The sequence below is a fragment of the Hyla sarda genome, chromosome 2, assembly GCF_029499605.1.
Source record: "Hyla sarda isolate aHylSar1 chromosome 2, aHylSar1.hap1, whole genome shotgun sequence".
NCBI lineage: Eukaryota > Metazoa > Chordata > Amphibia > Anura > Hylidae > Hyla > Hyla sarda.
Window position 1 is genome coordinate 60,682,851 of NC_079190.1, and position 18,647 is coordinate 60,701,497.

General features: G+C 44.9%; 1 protein-coding gene across 1 annotated transcript in view; it reads right to left on the bottom strand.

Moving 5' to 3' along the window:
* N4BP2L1 (NEDD4 binding protein 2 like 1) overlaps positions 1 to 17,810 on the bottom strand; it is a 43,346-nt gene extending 25,536 nt beyond the window's left edge. Inside the window, exon 1 of the mRNA XM_056561890.1 lies at positions 17,478 to 17,810. Coding sequence (XP_056417865.1) covers positions 17,478 to 17,650 — 173 coding nt within the window. The 5' untranslated portion in view covers positions 17,651 to 17,810. The remainder of the gene's footprint in view (positions 1 to 17,477) is intronic.
* Positions 17,811 to 18,647: the final 837 nt, after the last annotated feature.

Below are 18,647 nucleotides of genomic sequence, written 5' to 3' on the forward strand. Positions count from 1 at the left end.
ATAAGATGCCTGATCGGGGGAGTCCCGCTGCTGGGGACCCCCGAGATCTTGCACATGGCACCCCGTTTGTAATCAGTTTGATTACCGGCGACCACATGGCCGACAGCGTGTGACGTCACGCCTCCGCCCCCGTGTAGCTGTCACGCCCCCTCCCATAGACTTGCATTGAGGGGCGGAGCGTGAGATCACACGGGGGCGGAGACGTGACGTCACATGCCGCCGGCCCCGTGATCAACAGTAATCAGACCCGGAGCAAACACGCTCCGGGGACGGATTACAAACAGGGTGTCGCTTGCAAGATCCCAGGGGTCCCCAGCGGCGGGACTCCCGCGATCAGGCATCTTATCCCCTATCCTTTGGATAGGGGATAAGATGTCTAAGCACAGGAGAACCCCTTTAAAAAGCTGTGTATCTTACCTTTCTTCTTGCTCACATAATGTAATTTCCCAGCAGGAGAAAGTTGGCATTTCCCAGCAGGCATGACATCACTGAAGCCTGCTGGGGGACCACTTCCGCCCTTACATGGTTGCAGTGCTGTGATGAATAGAAGACCTCAGGCTCTATGCATGTTTCAGTCTGTGTTGCTATCAGTGAGGCTCTCCTGCAGCCTTCAGTCTGTATAGCTTACTGTGAGAATCTGTGGAGCTTTCATTTTCTGTGCAGCTGTCAATCAAACTCAGTGCAGCCAGAAGAGCTTCCTGAGTTTTTACTCCTGCCAGGCCAGGAGGAGACCAAACTCACTGTATTAATTGTGGTAGGGAACAGAACAGAGCCACCTAGTGGCCGTTTTTTATATTACATTTTAAACATATTTATGTTGATAACTTTAAAAGCAAGTGAATGGGAAAGTGTCTGCTAATTACACAAGGAAAGTTTTATTTTGTGACAGGTACTGTTTAATGATGGCCTGTTAGAAAGACAGGCCACTAGTATCTCATTGGAGTGATTTCAACATCCGGCATGCCCGCTGATCAGCTGTTTGCCAGAGCCATGGTGCCCACCTACACAGCTAACAGGACCAGACAGCTCCATACTTTATATAGTGGCCCTGCTGGGTTACTGCAGACCAGCTCCCCTTCACTAACACAATGTACAGTCATGGCCGTAAATGTTTGCCCCCCTGAGATTTTTCAAGAAAATGAAGTATTTCTCACAGAAAAGGATTGCAGTAACACATATTTTGCTATACACATGTTTATTCCCTTTGTGTGTATTGGAACTAAACCAAAAAAGGGAGGAAAAAAGCAAATTGGACATAATGTCACCAAACTCTAAAAGTGGTCTGGACAAAATTATTGGCACCCTTTCAAAATTGTGGAAAAATAAGATTTTCAAGCATGTGATGCTGATTTAAACCCACCTGGGGCAAGTAACACGTGTGGGCAATATAAAAATCCCACCTGAAAGCAGATAAAAAGGAGAGAAGTTCACTTAGTGTTTGCATTGTGTGTCTTTGTGTGCCACACTAAGCATGGACAACAGAAAGAGGAGAAGAGAACTGTCTGAGGACTTGAGAACCAAAATTGTGGAAAAATATCAACAATCTCAAGGTTACAAGTCCATCTCCAGAGATCTAGATTTGCCTTTTTCCACAGTGCGCAACATTATCAAGAAGTTTCTGAAATATCGAGTAGAAGTGAAGGGCACTAGGCACTGCAAGCTGTTTGTGTAGTCAAGGACGTCTAGGGTAAGTCTTGCTAGCTTCTGTGTGGGGGGGGGGGCAACTTCTTCTAGCAAACAATCATAAATATGAAGTGTGTCAAATAGATTCGAGAAATGCACTCACCACACCTAGAGGTTTGCTGTATAACGTTGGCCTCTTTATTGAAGTCCCGGCTTGATACAGTATACAACTTCAGCTGCTAGACAAGGATACAGCGGGGAGGACGGGAGTGAGTGCAGGGGAGGGATCGCAGACAACAGAACTGATTCGCCCCATGGCACTGTAGCTAATCTCCCTGGGCGTGGACGGAAGAGAGAAATTTATGAAAGGTGTCAACGCAGGATAGTCCAAACAAGTTCCAAAGATATTCAAGCTGTCCTGCAGGCTCAGGTAGCATCAGTGTCAGCGTGAACTATCCGACAACATTTAAATGAAATGAAACGCTATGGCAGGAGACCCAGGAGGACCGACACTGCTGACAGAGACATAAAAAACACAAGACTACATTTTGCCAAAATGAACTTAAGTAAGACAAAATCCTTCTGGGAAAACATCTTGTGGACAGATGAGACCAAGATAGAGCTTTTTGGTAAAGCACATCATTCTACTGTTTACTGAAAACTGAATAAGGCCTACAAAGAAAAGAGCACAGTACCTACAGTGAGATATGGTGGAGGTTCAATGATGTTTTGGGGTTGTTTTGCTGCCTCTGGCACTGGGTGCCTTGAATGTGTGCAAAACATCATGAAATCTGAGGATTACCAACGGATTTTGGGTCACACTGTACAGCCCAGTGTCAGAAAGCTGGGTTTGTGTCCAAGATCTTGGGTCTTCCAGCAGGACAATGACCCCAAACATACGTCAAAAAGCCCCAGAAATGGATGGCAAAAAAGCGCAGAAGAGTTCTGAAGTGGCAGCAATGAGTCCAGATCTAAATCCCATTGAACACCTGTGGAGAGATCTTAAAATTGCTGTTGGGAAAAGGCGCCTTCCAATAAGAGAGACCTGGAGCAGTTTGCAAAGGAAGAGTGGCCCAACACTCCGGCTGAGAGGTGTAAGAAGCTTATTGATGGTTATAGGAGGCGACTGATTTCAGTTATTTTTTTTCCAAAGGGTGTGCAACCAAATATTAAGTTAAGGGTTCCAATAATTTTGTCCAGACCATTTTTGGAGTTTGGTGTGACATTGCGTCCAATTAGCATTTTTCCTCCCTTTTTTGGTTTAGTTCCAATACACAAAGGGAATAAACATGTGTATAGCAAAATATGTGTTACTGCAATCCTTTTCTGTGAGAAATACTTCATTTTCTTGAAAAATTTCAGGGGTGCCAATATTTCCGGCCATACAGATTTCACACTTTTGTCATTTTAATATAATTTCTAGAATTCTGTAGAGAAAACTTGTTAGTTAATAAAGTCATGTGATCACGGCAGCATCAGCACTTTATAATGGACCCTGGTGGGAGGACGGGAAACAGGTAAGCAGGGCTGGTGCAAGGATTTTTGTCACCCTAGGCAAAAGCTAATTTTGCTGCTCCCTTGACGCCGCCCATTGGCCCGCCCTCTGACTCTACTTACTTACTACTGGGTTGACACACTGTAACAAGCCCCCTCCTCATGTAATGACCTTACTATTGGGGTGACACACTGTAACAAACCTCCTCCTCATGCTGCTGGCTGTGCAAGTGGTTTGGATGCTGGTTGTCTAACTTACTTGTGGCAGGCAGAGCGGTGCCCCCCCCCCCCCCCCCCATCAAGAAAGCGCTCTAGGCGGCTGCCTATATTGCCTATAGGCAGAGCCGGACCTGCAGGTAAGATAGAGACTGAAACCAAGCTGCGACTCCACTGTATCTGTAACATTGCAGACAATAATTATGTTGCGTTAGTAAATAAAACGTGCAAACGACTAAGCTTTGATGGCAGAACCCATACTGAATATTAGAACAGAAACAGTCTATTTTATGTATATGTGTGTGTGTGTGTATATATATATATATATATATATATATATATATATATATATGTGCCCTGGTGATAGTTCTTACTTCCAGCAATGGTTATGACTCTGGTTCTATGTTCCAATCTTTAAAGAGCAGTTGTCTCAAACTGTGGCCCTCCAGATGTTGCAAAAGTTCAACTCCCAGCATGCACTGAGCACCTACAGTTCCCCCCTATGAGGCAGCCATATAGGTAGTGGTCTCAAACTGTGGCCCTCCAGATTAGGGATCGACCAATATCGTTTTTTTAGGACCGATAATCGGTGGAGGTTAGGGCCGATAGCCGATAACTTATACCGATATTCCGGTATAAGTTATCGGCTATTTATCCCCCCGCGACACCGCTGCAGATCATTGATTTAAAGCGGGCACTTTAAATCAATGCACTGCAGTGGCTTTTGCGGTGCAGTTGGGAAAAGGCGCCTGTCAGGGTGGTCCGGGCCATCCTTCCTTCCTGTAGTGTCTGGCGGCATTCCGGGTGGAGGGTGAACCGGTCCGGGCTGTCCTTCTCCGGGGGTCCTCTTCTCCACTCCGGGCAGGCTCCGGCCTAGTAACGCAGCATAGACGCAGCTGCGCAGTGACGCCCGTGCGCAGCGTCTATGCAGCGTACTAGGCCGGAGCCTGCCCGGAGTGGAGAAGATGACCCCCGGAGAAGGACAGCCCGGACCGGTTCACCCTCCACCCGGAATGCCGCTGGACACTACAGGAAGGATGGATGGCCCGGACCACCCCCATTACGGGTAAGTTTAATTTTTTTTATTGGCTCGGAGGGTGGGGGAGGGGCCCGACCAGTATAGCGGTAAGGGCAAAAATCCATACCGGTATACCGCCCAGCACTACGGTGGGGGGTGCGACGCGGTGCGGTGGGTCGGGGGGGCGGTCGCGGTGCGGTGGGTCGGGGGGGGGGGGGGGGATGGCAGTCGCAGTGCGGTGGGGGCGGTGCGGGGGCCGGGGCATTATCGGCTTATCTGCAAGGTAATTGCCGATACCGATAATGCCCAAAATCAAGATTATCGGCCGATAATATCGGCCATACCGATAATCGGTCGATCCCTACTCCAGATGTTGCAAAACTTCAACTCCCAGCATGCCTGGACAGCCGTTGGCTGTCCAGGCATGCTGGGAGTTGAAGTTTTGCAACATCTGGAGGGCCACAGTTTGAGACCACTGTTATAGCACCACTAGTGCACAGCAGTATCTGCGCTCCACTCTGCACATGTTTTTGGCTAAACAAATCTCATGAAAAAATAAAACACCTTATCAATATGCAAAGTATACACCAGGCCTAATGACAACAGTCATCTTATCTTTCCTCTTACACCTGTAAATATCACTGAGCACCTGCACTGAGCCTAACAACAATCCATCTCATCTGCGGCACAGTGTCAGGCGTGTAGGAGAGGGCCCGCCAGCAGTTCTTATCATCTTTTCCCAGCTGGTATTTGGATGCTCACAAGCTGCTAGATGAAATAAGAGAATCTGCCAAACCCCAGCAAATAAACAGCGCTGAAGTATATGGCCACAAATCCCATTATGCAATGCTTTCTTCTCACTTTAATAGACTGGTTTTCCAGTGCATAATATTGTGCACTCTAGGGGACACGCCGCACCCCTGCCCTGCATGTGATTATGACTAAGCACAGACCTTCTCTTTTTATTGTTTTTAACCCCTTAAGGACCAAAGCGTTTTTTGCACATCTGACCATTGTCACTTTAAGCATTAATAACTCTGGGATGCTTTTACTTTTCATTCTGATTCCGAGACTGTTTTTTCGTGACATATTCTACTTTATGTTAGTGGTAAATTTTTGTCGATACTTGCATCATTTCTTGGTGAAAAATTCCAAAATGTTATGAAAAAATTGAACATTTAGCATTTTTTCAACTTTGAAGCTCTCTGCTTATAAGGAAAATAGACATTCCAAACAAATTATATATTGATTCACATATACAATATGTCTACTTTATATTGGCATCATAAAGTTGACATGTTTTTACTTTTGGAAGACATCTGAGGGCTTCAAAGTTCAGCAGCAATTTTCCAATTTTTCACAACATTTTCTAAATCAAAATTTTTTTATGGACCAGTTCAGGTTTGAAGTGGATTTGAAGGGCCTTCTTATTAGAAATACCCCACAAATGACCCCATTATAAAAACTGCACCCCTCAAAGTATTCAAAATGACATTCAGTAAGTGTGTTAACCCTTTAGGTGTTTCACAGGAATAGCAGCAAAGTGAAGGAGAAAATTCAAAATCTTAATTTTTTACACCTGCATGTTCTTGTAGACCCAGTTTTTAAATTTTTATAAGTTGTAATAGGAGAAAAAGACCCCCACAATTTGTAACCCAATTTCTGTCGAGTAAGGAAATACCTCATATGCGCATGTCTAGTGTTCGGCGGGCGCAGTAGAGGGCTCAGAAGGGAAGGAGCGACAATGGGATTTTGGAGAGTGAGTTTTGCTGAAATGGTTTTTGGGGGCATGTAGCATTTAGGAAGCCTGTATGGTGCCAGAACAGCAGAAACCCCCCACATGGCATACCATTTTGGAAACTACACCCCTCAAGGAACATAACAAGGGGTTCGCTGAGCCTTAACACCTCACAGGTGTTTGACGACTTTTTGTTAAAGTTGGATGTGTATATGAAAAAAAAAAATTTCACTAAAATGCTGTTTTTCCCCAAATGTTACATTTTTACAAGAGGTAATAGGATAAAATGACCCCCAAAATGTGTAACCCCATGTGTGGACGTCAAGTGCTCTGCTGGCGCACTACAATGCTCAGAAGAGGAAGAGCGCCATTAAGCTTTTAGAGAGAGAATTTGTTTGGGAATGGAAGTCAGGGGCCATGTGCGTTTACAAAGCCCCCCGTGGTGCCAGAACAGTGGACAGTGCACATGTGACCCCATTTAGGAAACTACACCCCTCACAGAATTTAATAAGGAGTGCAGTGAGTATTTACACCCCACTGGCGTTTGACAGATCTTTGGAACAGTAGGCTGTGCAAATGAAAAATTCAATTTTTCATATTCACGGACCACTGTTCCAAAAATCTGTCAGACACCTATGGGGCGTAAATGCTCACTGTATCCCTTAATACATTACATGAGGAGTGTAGTTTCCAAAATGGGGTCACATGTTCTAGGAACTATAGGGGCTTTGTAAACACACGTGGCCTTCAATTCCGGACAAATTTTCTCTCCAAAAGCACAATGGTGCTCCTTCTCTTCTGAGCATTGTAGTGCGCCCGCAGGGCACTTTACATCCACATATGGGGTATGTTCTTACTCAGAAGAAATCAGGGTTACAAATTTTGGGGGGCTTATTTTTCCTATTTTCCCTTTTGAAAATGAAAAATTTAGGGTAACACCAGCATTTTAGTGACATTTTTTTTTTCATTTTCCCATCCAACTTTAATGAAAATTCGTCAAACACCTGTGGGGTGTTAAGGCACACTATACCCCTTGTTACGTTCCGTGAGGGGTGCAGTTTCCAAAATGGGGTCTCATGTGGGTATTTATTTTATTGTGTTTATATCAAAACCGCTGTTAAATAAGCCACCCCCTGTGCAAATCACCAATTTAGGCCTCAAATGTACATGGTGCACTCTCACTCCTGAGCCTTGCTGTGCGCCCGCAGAGCATTTTACACCAACATATGGGGTATTTCCGTACTCAGGAGAAATTGCGTTACAAATTTTGGGAGTCTTTTTTTTTTCCTTTTACCGCTTGTGAAAATAAAAAGTGTGAGGCAACACCAGCATGTTAGTGTAAAAATTTAAAATTTTTTTACACTAACAGGCTAGTGTAGCCCCCAACTTTTCCTTTTCTTAAGGGTTAAAAGGAGAAAAAGCCCCCCAAAATTTCTAGTGCAATTTCTCCCGAGTACGGAAATACCCCATATGTGGCCCTAAACTGTTTCCTTGAAACATGACATGGCTCTAGAGTGAGAGAGCTCCATGAGCATTTGATGACTAAATTTGGGATTGCATAGGTGCCTTCAGCTGTTGCTAAACTCCCAGCATGAGTTTCCCGCTAGGAGTTTGCGCTGCGGCGAAAAATTTACCGCAGCTCAAACTTGAAGCAGGAAACTCATTGTAAACCCGCCCGTGTGAATGTACCTTGTACATTTACATGGGGAGGGCAAACCTCCTGCTGTTTCAAAACTACAACTCCCAGCATGTACTGACAGACCGTGCATGCTGGGAGTTATACTTTTGCAACAGCTGGAGCCACACTGGTTGGAAAACCTTCAGTTAGGTTCTGTTACCTAATTCAGTATTTTCCAAACAATGTGCCTGCAGCTGTTTCAAAACTACAACTCCCAGCATGTACTGATCGCCGAAGGGCATGCTGGGAGATGTAGTTATGCAACAGCTGGAGGTACACAACTACAACTCCCAGCATGCCGAGACAGCTGTTTGGGCATGCTGGGATTTGTAGTTTTGCAACATCTGGAAGGCTACAGTTTAGAGACCACTAAAATTTAAGTTTAAGTGGTGTCAGACTGTAGCCTTCTAGATGTTGCTAGGCAACTCACCGGCTTCCGTAGGATCCAGGGAGCCGTATGGTCACCCGCTGCACCGGTCCCCCGTTCTGCCCTGCCTACTTTGGGTGGGCAGAACGGGGGAACTGAACGTTAACCCCCCCGCCCCCGATCTGCTATTGGTCGATCGCTTCTGATAGACCAATAGCAGGGATAGGAGGGGTGGCACCCCTGCCACCTCACTCCTATCCCTTCAGGGGGATCGTGGGTGTCATTTGCACGGGGGGCCTGCTGATAGATATACACATATACGCGTACGTCCTTGGTCCTTAAGGGGTTAAAGGGGTACTCCGGTGAAAAACTATTTTTTCTTTTTTAAATCAACTGGTGCCATAAAGCTAAACAGATTTGTAAATTACTTCTATATAAAAATCTTAATCCTTCCAGTACTTATCAGTTGCTGTATGCTCCACAGGAAGTTCTTTTCTTTTAAAATGTATTTTCAGTATGATCACAGTGCTCTCTGCTGACACCTCTGTCCATGTTAGGAACTGACCAGAGCAGGAGAGGTTTGCTATGGGGATTTTGTTCCTGCTCTGGACAGTTCCTGGACATGGACAGAGGTGTCAGTAGAGAGCACTGTGGTCAGACAGAAAAGAAATGTAAAAAGAAAAGAACTTCCTGTGGAGCATACAGCAGCTGATAAGTACTGGAAGGGTGAAGATTTTTCAATAGAAGTAATTTACAAATCTGTTTAACTTTCTGGCACCAGTTGATTTAAAAAATATATATTCCACCGGAGTACCCCTTTAAATGTTATTCCAAGCAAGGAGTTACAGGAAGCCTACTGATCTTCTACAAACACATGCCATGCAGTAATAAGGGTGCATTCACATCACAATTTTGCTATAACAGTTCCCGTATATTGTTTTGTATAGGAAAACCATATACAACCGTATGGAAAACCGTACACCTAGCCCTCCCATGCCAAAATGTATGCAACAAGATTCATCCGGTTGTGTACGTTTTAAGTCGCATACGGTTTTGTGTATTTTTTTTACCGTACACAAGACTGCAGTCTACTACGGTTTTGTGTCCTGTATGAAAAATAGTATGCAAACTGTATTTTTTTTTTTACATTGAAAAATGTTCTACAGTGCCATACGGTTTTTGTGATACGTTTTTTTTTTTTCTTGTACATGGCAAACCACACCTACTTTCCTTGGTATTTCAATAAAACAATTGGAACTTTATTGCACTAAAACCTATGCAACCGGACCTCTAAATCCAACCACATACGGTTTAAAACCGTATGCATTTTCATTTCAGAGCACACGTTTGCATAGTTTTGTCAGTTTTTCGGGCAAAAAAAAAAACTTAAACTGATGCAAAACAGTATGGCCAAATAGTGATGTGAATGCACCCTAAGTGATGAAGTCTTATGCCTCATTCTTAGGGTTGGTTAACACCACAATTTTACTATACAGTTTCGGCATACGGTTTCATAAAAAAAAACCTATGCAACCGTACAGAAAACCGTGCCCAAAGACTTCCCATTCAAAACCGTATGCACCATAATATATACGGTTGTCTCCATTTTTTTACTTTTTTTTTCCGGACAGAAAACCGTGGTCTCCCACGGTTTTTGGTCCAGGTGAAAAACTGTATTAAACCGTAAACATTTTTTTTTTTTTAACATGGGAACCGTACAGAACTGTATGTGCGTACAGTTCCATCTGGTGTTCACCATACGGTTTTTGGTTTTGGTCAGTTTTTTTTCTTGGAATTTCAATCAAACAAGTAAAACTTTATTCATAATGGATGGAAAAGTTAAAAACGTTTAAATTTTTTTCTTAAAAAACTGATGCAACCGGACATAATTTTTCAAACTGTATACAGATAAAAATTTGTACACAAGTTTTGATACAGTTTAGTCAGGTTTTGAGGAATCCGTTTTTTTTTATCAAAAACCTGATACAAAACTGTATTGCAAAAACGTGGTGTGAACCCACCCTTAAAGGGGTACTCCGTACAAACCGTTCCGAATGCTGAAGCCGGGAGCTTGTGACATCATAGCCCCACCCCCTCAATGCACGTCTATGGGAGGGTCACGCCCCCTCCCATAGACTTGCATCGAGGGGGCGGGGCTATGATGTCACGAGCTCCCGTTGCTGGCTCCAGCATTCGGAACAGTTTGTTCGAAACGCCGAGCAGCGGAGTACCCCTTTAAAATCCATCACATCAATCCGGCGCTAGGACCGCTCAAAAATGCGCCATCTCCACTGACAGCAATGCATTTCCTAGCAGATTTCACATAGAGAGTTGACATGTCACTACTTGGCTGATGTTCCCACTGGAAGAATGTTGCTGTGTGCGCGGTGCAGCTGAATCCCAGTCTGCTGCAACTGAATGTCTGAGCGGAATTTTTCCGCCAGATTTAGTTTAGGTGCAAAATTGCAGTTTTCTTTTCAATTTCCCACAAAATAATATTTGTTGGTTGTGTCATACATGTTATGGTAAAATAAAAGGTGTCATATCAAAGAAAAATTGGTTGTGCAAAAAACAAGCCCTCACGTGGGTCTGTGGATGGGAAAAATAAGAGAGTTGTGTCTCTTAGAAGGCGAGGAGGAAAAAACGGAAACGCATACATTACAATTAGGGATGAGCAAACTTACAGTAAATTTGATTCGTCACGAACTTCTCAGCTCGGCAGTTGCTGACTTATCCTGCATAAATTAGTTCAGCTTTCAGGTGCTCCGGTGGGCTGGAAAAGGTGGATACATTCCTAGGAAAGAGTCTCCTAGGACTGTATCCACCTTTTCCAGCCCACCGGAGCACCTGAAAGCTGAACTCATTTATGCAGGATAAGTCATCAACTGCCGAGCCGAGAAGTTTGTGACGAATCGAATTTACTGTAATTGAGGACAATTGAGGACAATTGTCTGTGTCCTCAAGGGGTTAAGGTGAGGCTTCAGTGTAAGTAGCTGTAAGGTGTGTATGTCATGAGGAAGACGAGAAGGAAAAGGTGCAGAGCGCCTGGCACTTAATCCAGAAGTATCATTAGCCTGAGAGCTTCCAGAATCAGGTGAGATTCTAGAACAAACACCGGTGAGAACAGCCGCCCGGGAATACAATGAGACTTCTATATACCATGTCAGTTGTATCATCTTACAGCTCAAAAGTATCCAACACTGTACATAATAAGTCATTACAAAGAGTAAAGAACCGAGGGAAAGCAAATTACTCCACAAAGGACACTCCACTGATTTTAGTGAGCGCCATGCAATACCTTAAAGGGGTACTCCGGTGGAAAACATATATATATATTTTTTTCAAATCGACTGGTTCCAGAAAGTTAAACAGATTTGTAAATTACTTCTATTAGAAATTTTTTTTATCTTTCCAGTACTTATCAGCTGCTGTATACTACAGAGGAAGTTCTTTTCTTTTTGAATTTTTTTGTCTGACCACAGTGCTGTATGCAGAGCAGGCTAAGTTTGCTATGGGGATTTGCTCCTACTCTGGACAGTTCCTGGCACGGACAGAGGTGTCAGCAGAGAGCACTGTGGTCGGACAGAAAAGAACAACTCAACTTCCTCTGATAAGTACTGGAAGGAAAAAGATTTTTTTACTAGAAGTAATTCACAAATCTGTTTAACTTTATAAAGCCAGTTCATATGAAAAAATAAAAATAATAATAATGTTTTTCACCGGAGTACCCCTTTAAATCCCCTGTGGTGGTGCTGCAGGAAACTCAGTGGTTGGTACGCCACAAATTACAACAGTGGGATATCCTGTGATCAACTGGGGGAACTTTCTAAGAGGTTTGGTCCAGTAGTCTCCAAGCTGTTCAAAACTACAACTCCCAGCATGCCTGGACAGCCATTGGGTGTCCGCCCATGCTGGGAGTTGTAGTTTTGCAACAGCTGGAGGTGCTCTGCTTGTGGACCACTGGTTTCTTTAAACAGGTATGTATCTTACAAGCAACAGACCGCTGGAAACAGCCACCTAATTTGTTCCCTTAGGGTAGGGTCACAAAGCGGATCCGCAGCATATCTGACACTGCGAATGCGCTACCGGCAGTTACATAGTGACTGCAGAGCAAGCTCCCTGCTGCGGATGAGTAGCTCTGTGTCAGCTGGTGACTGCCGGCGGGAAATCCACTGCTACAAGCGGGCGGGAGGGAGCTCACTCTGCAGTTGCTCTGTGACTGCTGACAATGCATCTGCAGCTTCAAATACTCTGCGCATGCGCAGTGTGTGACTCTACCCTTAAAGGGTGTGTAAACACTGAGGAATTAAAATCTGAATGTTTATTTCTCGTTCGGTTCCATTGGGGGACACAGGAACCATGTGTTTATCTTGTTATCTTGTAGGAGGCTGACACTAGGCATTAACAAAAAAGAAGTCGGCAGAATATACCGACTACTGACTATAAGCTAATCCGTTTTAGCTCTCCAGACCTGATCGTCTTTTTCTTATTTTATAGTTTTGGGTCCTATCCTGCCCACCCCCCTTTCTTGTCCTTCACCAGGACAAGGCTGTGCTTTGGCCGCTGCCATCTTTTCTGCCGAAGGCTGTCTCTTTTCATCTGAACGAGGATATCGTTCATCCATCCTTCTGCCCAGCTCCGTATCACCCTAAGGAGCGTTCTCTCCACAACTTGGACATGGTCAGAGCTCTGCAGGTTTATCTCTGGGCCACTTCTTTTCGGCGCTCTGATTCGCTGTTCGTCATTCCAGAGGGCCAGCGCAAGCAACCATATCTAAAGCAACCATATCCCGGTGGATTCGGTCTGCCATATCAGAGGCCTATCGTTCTAAGGGGAAGGCCCCCCTTTTTCGGGTTACGGCACACTCCACCCACTCTGTTGGGGCCTCCTGGGCGGTCTTCAACAGGACTTCGGCCCTGCAGGTGTGTAAGGCGACCACTTGGTCCTCCATGCACACGTTCACCAAGTTCTACCAGGTTGTTGCAGGCGGCGGTGGCGTTACCATCCACCTGATTCTGACTGGGTTCTGCTTTCCCACCCCAGGGACTGCTTTGGTACGTCCCACAGTTCCTGTGTCCCCCCCCCCCCCCCCCCATGGAGCCAAACAAGAAGAGTAGATTTTTTTATACTTACTGTAAAATCTCTTTCTCGGAGGATCCCTGGGGGACACAGCTCCCACCCGTTGGTTATTAGTTTGTTGACCTGAGCGTCGATTTTAGAGATGAGCGAAGTTACAGTGATTTGATTTGTCACGAACTTCTCGGCTCGGCAGTTGATGACTTATCCTGCATAAATTAGTTCATCTTTCAGGTGCTCTGGTGGGCTGGAAAAGGTGGATACAGTCCTAGGAGAGAGTCTGAAAGCTGAACTAATTTATGCAGGATAAAGTCAGCAACTGCCGAGCCGAGAAGTTCTTGACGAATCGAATCACTGTAACTTCCCTCATCTCTAGTAGCTTTCATGTCTGTGGGTTTGTTCGGTTGATTTTTGTCTGGGTCTTCTTTAGACTCTGTAGTGATTTGTCTGTTTCCTCCTACTGCTTTGGGAAAAAACCTGATTAGCTCAGAGTCAGTGGGTGGGTATATCCTGCCAGGAGGGGGCGACTTCCTTTTTGTTAATTTTGTAAATTCTCATTTCTTAAAATTCTGCGCTTAACTCATTTTGTCAGGAAAAAAAAAACAATAAACATTGACTTCAATGGTCTTTTAGCCGCAGATGCCACCTGAAGAATGAACATGTCCAATCCTCTGCCGGCGGAGATTCCTCAGTGTGAACAGGGCAGCGGAAAGTCCAATAAAGTGAATGGAACTTTCATTTAAAGTGTACCTGTCATTAACAAAAACTTTCTATACAATGTAGAAAATAACACGTACTTGTTCTATACCAAATTTGTTTCCCCTTGAATGTAAACAGAAACGTCAATGCACCTGTCCCAGGAGATGATGTCAGGAGACACTTGACTTGGCACCACGTTGTGCTGGGATCAGGCACGGATGGATAGATACAGGCAAATATTTGGTATCTAACGTCTTGGACTCTTCATAGTTATTCAAATCTTTTCCTTTGAGGCAAACCTGTAACCCAGTAGAGTTCCCAAATGTCCTAGTCTGGATATACAACATAGTGCTGGGCGGTATACCGGTTCATACCGAATACTGAAATTTTTGTGCTGCACGATATGAATTTTTCCCCCATATCGCAATACCGGTTGGGCCCCTCCCCCTTGGGGAACTACTCACATGTCACCCGCGATCGCTGCCCTCCTCATCCACCTGTTTGTTGCGGCCGCCGGCGCTGGAACTCTGTACTGTACGCTGTATCCCTACGCACCTTCCTACGTTCCCCCATCGGTCCAGACCTACATTCCCGTACCCAGGAAGAGCGTGAGGCCGACGTAGGAAGGTGCGTTAAAATTTATTTTGTTTATTTTTTGCAGCCCGGGCATAGGGATACAGCGTACAGTACAGAGTGTCAGCAACGGCGGCCGCAACAAACAGGAGGACGAGGAGGGCAGCACTTGCGGGTGACATGTGAGTAGTTCCCCGATGGGGACAGCGCAGCGCTTGGCTAATAATTAACTTGGGGGGAGAAGCAGAACAGCACTCGCGGGTCACATGATTTGGGGGGGGGGGGGAGAAATACCGTTATATACCGTGGAACCGCCATAAGTTACAAAAATACCGTGATTCACATATTTGGTCATACCGCCCAGCTCTAATACAAGACGGACATTGTAGTATCTTTGGTTATAAAGTTTGGCCTCACACTGAGAAGCCCTCTATATGGATTTTGGGGTAAATTGTTGTAGCGCCCCCTACCTTCCTCCTAATAAACAGGATAATCTACAACAGGGGGATTCTATACTTTGAACATCCCTACTTGTAAGGCTAAGTTCACACTGTCGAATTTCTGGTCCTAATTACTGCCGGAGATCGAGTTGGCAGCACTAGGACCACGTGGACTACATTGCCGTCCCCATAGATGGCAATGCATTTCTGAGCAGATCTCCCAAAAGATCCACCCAGAAATGCACTGCAGTCTATGGGAGCAGCAATGCAGTGTGCTCGGTCCTAGCGCCACCTGCTCATTCTCCGGCAGAAATTCTGCAGTGTGAACCTAGCCTAAGGGGCCATTCACACTACGGATTTTTCTAGCAGAATTCCGCTTAGAAATCTTGGTGCAGCAGCCTCCTAGTGTTCCCAATGGTTTTCTGCTGCGCCGTTCAGACTACGGAATTTCTGCCACAAAATAATTATTCTGACCCTAGACGGACATGCTCATTCTTTCGGCGGAATCTGCTCTGAAATGCATTGTTGTCTACAGAGACGGTTCATTTCGGAGGGGTCCGAGCACCCGCTCCAGAAGCGTCCCTCGGCAAAATGTTGATCACAACAGGGATCAGCTGTAATCTGTGAAGAAACCTGGCACTGAGGCTGGGCTTAGACTGAGGAATCTCCAGTCGGAATAATTCCCGTCAGAGATTCCGAGAGCGGGCGATGTCAGGAACGAGCAGACGCTGCCGTCCCCCTAGACGGCAATGTATTCCATGTGGATTCCGACGATTAAATGAGAAAGATCATTCTTATGGCAGCAACATTTCCAATCTATAACTTGACTTTAAAGGGGTACTCCGGAGAAAATTATTATTATTTTTTTTTTTTTTAAATCAACTGGTGCCAAAAAGTTAAACAGATTTGTAAATTACTTCTATTTAAAAATCTTAATGCTTCCAGTACTTATCAGCTGCTGTATGCTCCACAGGATGTTCTTTTCTTTTTAGATTTATTTTCTGTCTGACCGCAGTGCTCTCTGCTGACACCTCTGTCCATGTCAGGAACTGTCCAGAGCAGAAGCATAACCCCCACAACAAACCTCTCTTGCTCTGGACAGTTCCTGACATGGACAGAGGTGTCAGCAGAGAGCACTGTGGTCAGACAGAAAAGGAATTAAAAAAGAAAAGAACTTTCTCTGTAGCATACAGCAGCTGATAAGTACTGGAAGCATTAAGATTTTTAAATAGAAGTAATTTACAAATCGGAGTACCCCTTTATAGCAGTATTTCCCAACCCATGTGCCTCCATTTTTTTTTTGCAAAACTACAACTCCCAGCATGCTGGGGGTTGTAGTTTTGCAATAGCAGGAGGCTCGCTGATCAATATGTTAGTTTTTGTAATGCTGCTAAGAAGAAATAGATCAGCGTACAATATGTGAACGTGCCGCCATGTCTTTCTTTCAACATTTGCGCTACCTTAAAGCAGCGCTCCGGATTTTTGTGTATATATATATATATATATATATATACTGGGTGTATATATATATATATATATATATATATATATATATATATGTGTGTGTGTGCGTGTGTAGAGGTTCTTGTGTATGCCTTGTGCCACCTAATTCGATCCTACAGTTTACAGGAAGTCAGCTAACCCAGGACAGACCACTTCCTCTGTGATTTTCTGTGGGTCAGACTGGTGATCACATGACCCAGTTACAATAATGTCTTGTCCGGTGGAAAACTTTTTATTTTTTATTTTTATTAAATCAACTGGTGCCAGAAAGTTAAACAGATTTGTAAATGACTTCTATAAAAAAAAAAATACGTAATCCTTCCAGTACATATTAGCTGCTGAATACTACAGAGGAAATGATTTTCTTTTAGGAACACAGTGCTCTCTGCTGACATCTCTGTCCATTTTAGGAACTGTCCAGAGCAGCATATGTTTGCTATGGGGATTTTCTCCTACTCTGGACAGTTCTTAAAATGGACAGAGATGTCAGCAGAGAGCTCTGTGTTCCAAAAAGAACATTTCTTCTGTATTATTCAGCAGCTACTAAGTACTGGAAGGATTACGATTTTTTTGAATATAATTAATTTACAAATCTGTTTAACTTTCTGGCACCAGTTGATTTAAAAAATAAAATAAAAATAAAAAATAAATAAAAAAAAAGGTTTCCACCGGAGTAACCCTTTAATCTCTGGCTGTCTAGCTGTTGCACAACTACAACTCCCAGCATGCCCATTAGTCAAAGCTTTTCCACAGCTGCAGAGCCGCTGGTGGAGGCTGTGTTCCTACATATGCATTGGAGAAAACACATAGTAAAAAAACAAAAACAAAAAAAAACGCATGCGTTTATAATATTGAGGAGCAGACGACAAACACATGATTTACCACCAGTGAGTTCTTGCAATCCGACAAGCCTGGATATGCTGATCACATGGCAGAGCCCGTATGATCCGGTTTCGATTAAGTAAATGAAAAAAAAACGCAACGAAACCGCAAATGTGAGAACACAGCTGTAAGCGTGCCCCTAATGATGCTGGTATGTGCCCCGATACTACCTGGCCAGGCTGCTCTTGCCGGAGCCCGGGAGACCCCGCAACAGGTAGATGTGCTTGGTGAACCTGGAGGGCGGGGGGCGCTGCTGAGTCGGGGGTCTGTTCTGTTGCTGCCGCTGGGGGCGCCGTTCGTCCAGCCGCAGATTCCCAAACGAGTGGATGAGGCGCTCTGCCATGGTGCTCCGCTGCGGGCCCGTCGCCGCCCCGTTACCTCCAGTGTCAGGGTCCGGGGAGGCGTCAGGGCGGTGACCGGCGGGAGGGGAAGGTGTTTGTGTACAGTGTGTGAGGACGGTACGGCCACCGCTGGCTGCACGGAAAACGACATGTCCGAAAGCGACCCCTTTTATCTGTCATGGTTCCGTTCAGTCTATGTGCTTGAACCAGTGTGGAGCGTACCATGGCACGGGGCTGGGGGGCGGGCGACACAGTTTATGTAGCGCAATCATAGTCGGCTGTAAATGGCTTTTTTTTGCTTTCACTTTCTAAAATGACTAAATATTTTGGAATCTGTAGACAATAGGGACATGATGGGCCGAGATAGGCCTCATATAAATGTGCTGCAGACTCTGTATGCTCAGCTGTCTCCATAGGGAACTGTTCACACTTGTTTGAGCTGCCTGCGACATTGTAAACGATGGAAATCCATTGTCTGTGTATTTTCATCAAAGTACAGTGATCCCTCAACTTACAATGGCCTCAACATACAATAGTTTCAACATACAATGGTCTATTCTGGACCATTGTAAGGTGAAACCAGACTCAATATACAATGTACTGACAGTACAGATCTGTGATACCTGTCAATGAATGGAAGAACTGACCAATCAGAATGGACATTTCAGTGGTAAAACCCCTGTATTACTGAAGCGTATGCACTGACTGGTGTCTGGTAGCGCCCCCTACAGTACAGGGAGGTATTACATGTTCTGTACTCTTTACCTGTACCAGGGTTACCTGCTTCTTTGGACACCAGGTGAGGGCGACTCCATGTTACTTTTTGAGACACTGTGTAGTGTACAGGACCCTGAAGAAGCTCCTGTCCTCTACATAGACCAATGTTTTCCCAAGCAGGGTGCCCGCAGCTGTTGCAAAACTACAACTCCCAGCATGCCCGGACAGCCTTTGGCTGTCCAGGCATTCTGTGAGTTGTAGTTTTGCAACAGCTGGAGGCTC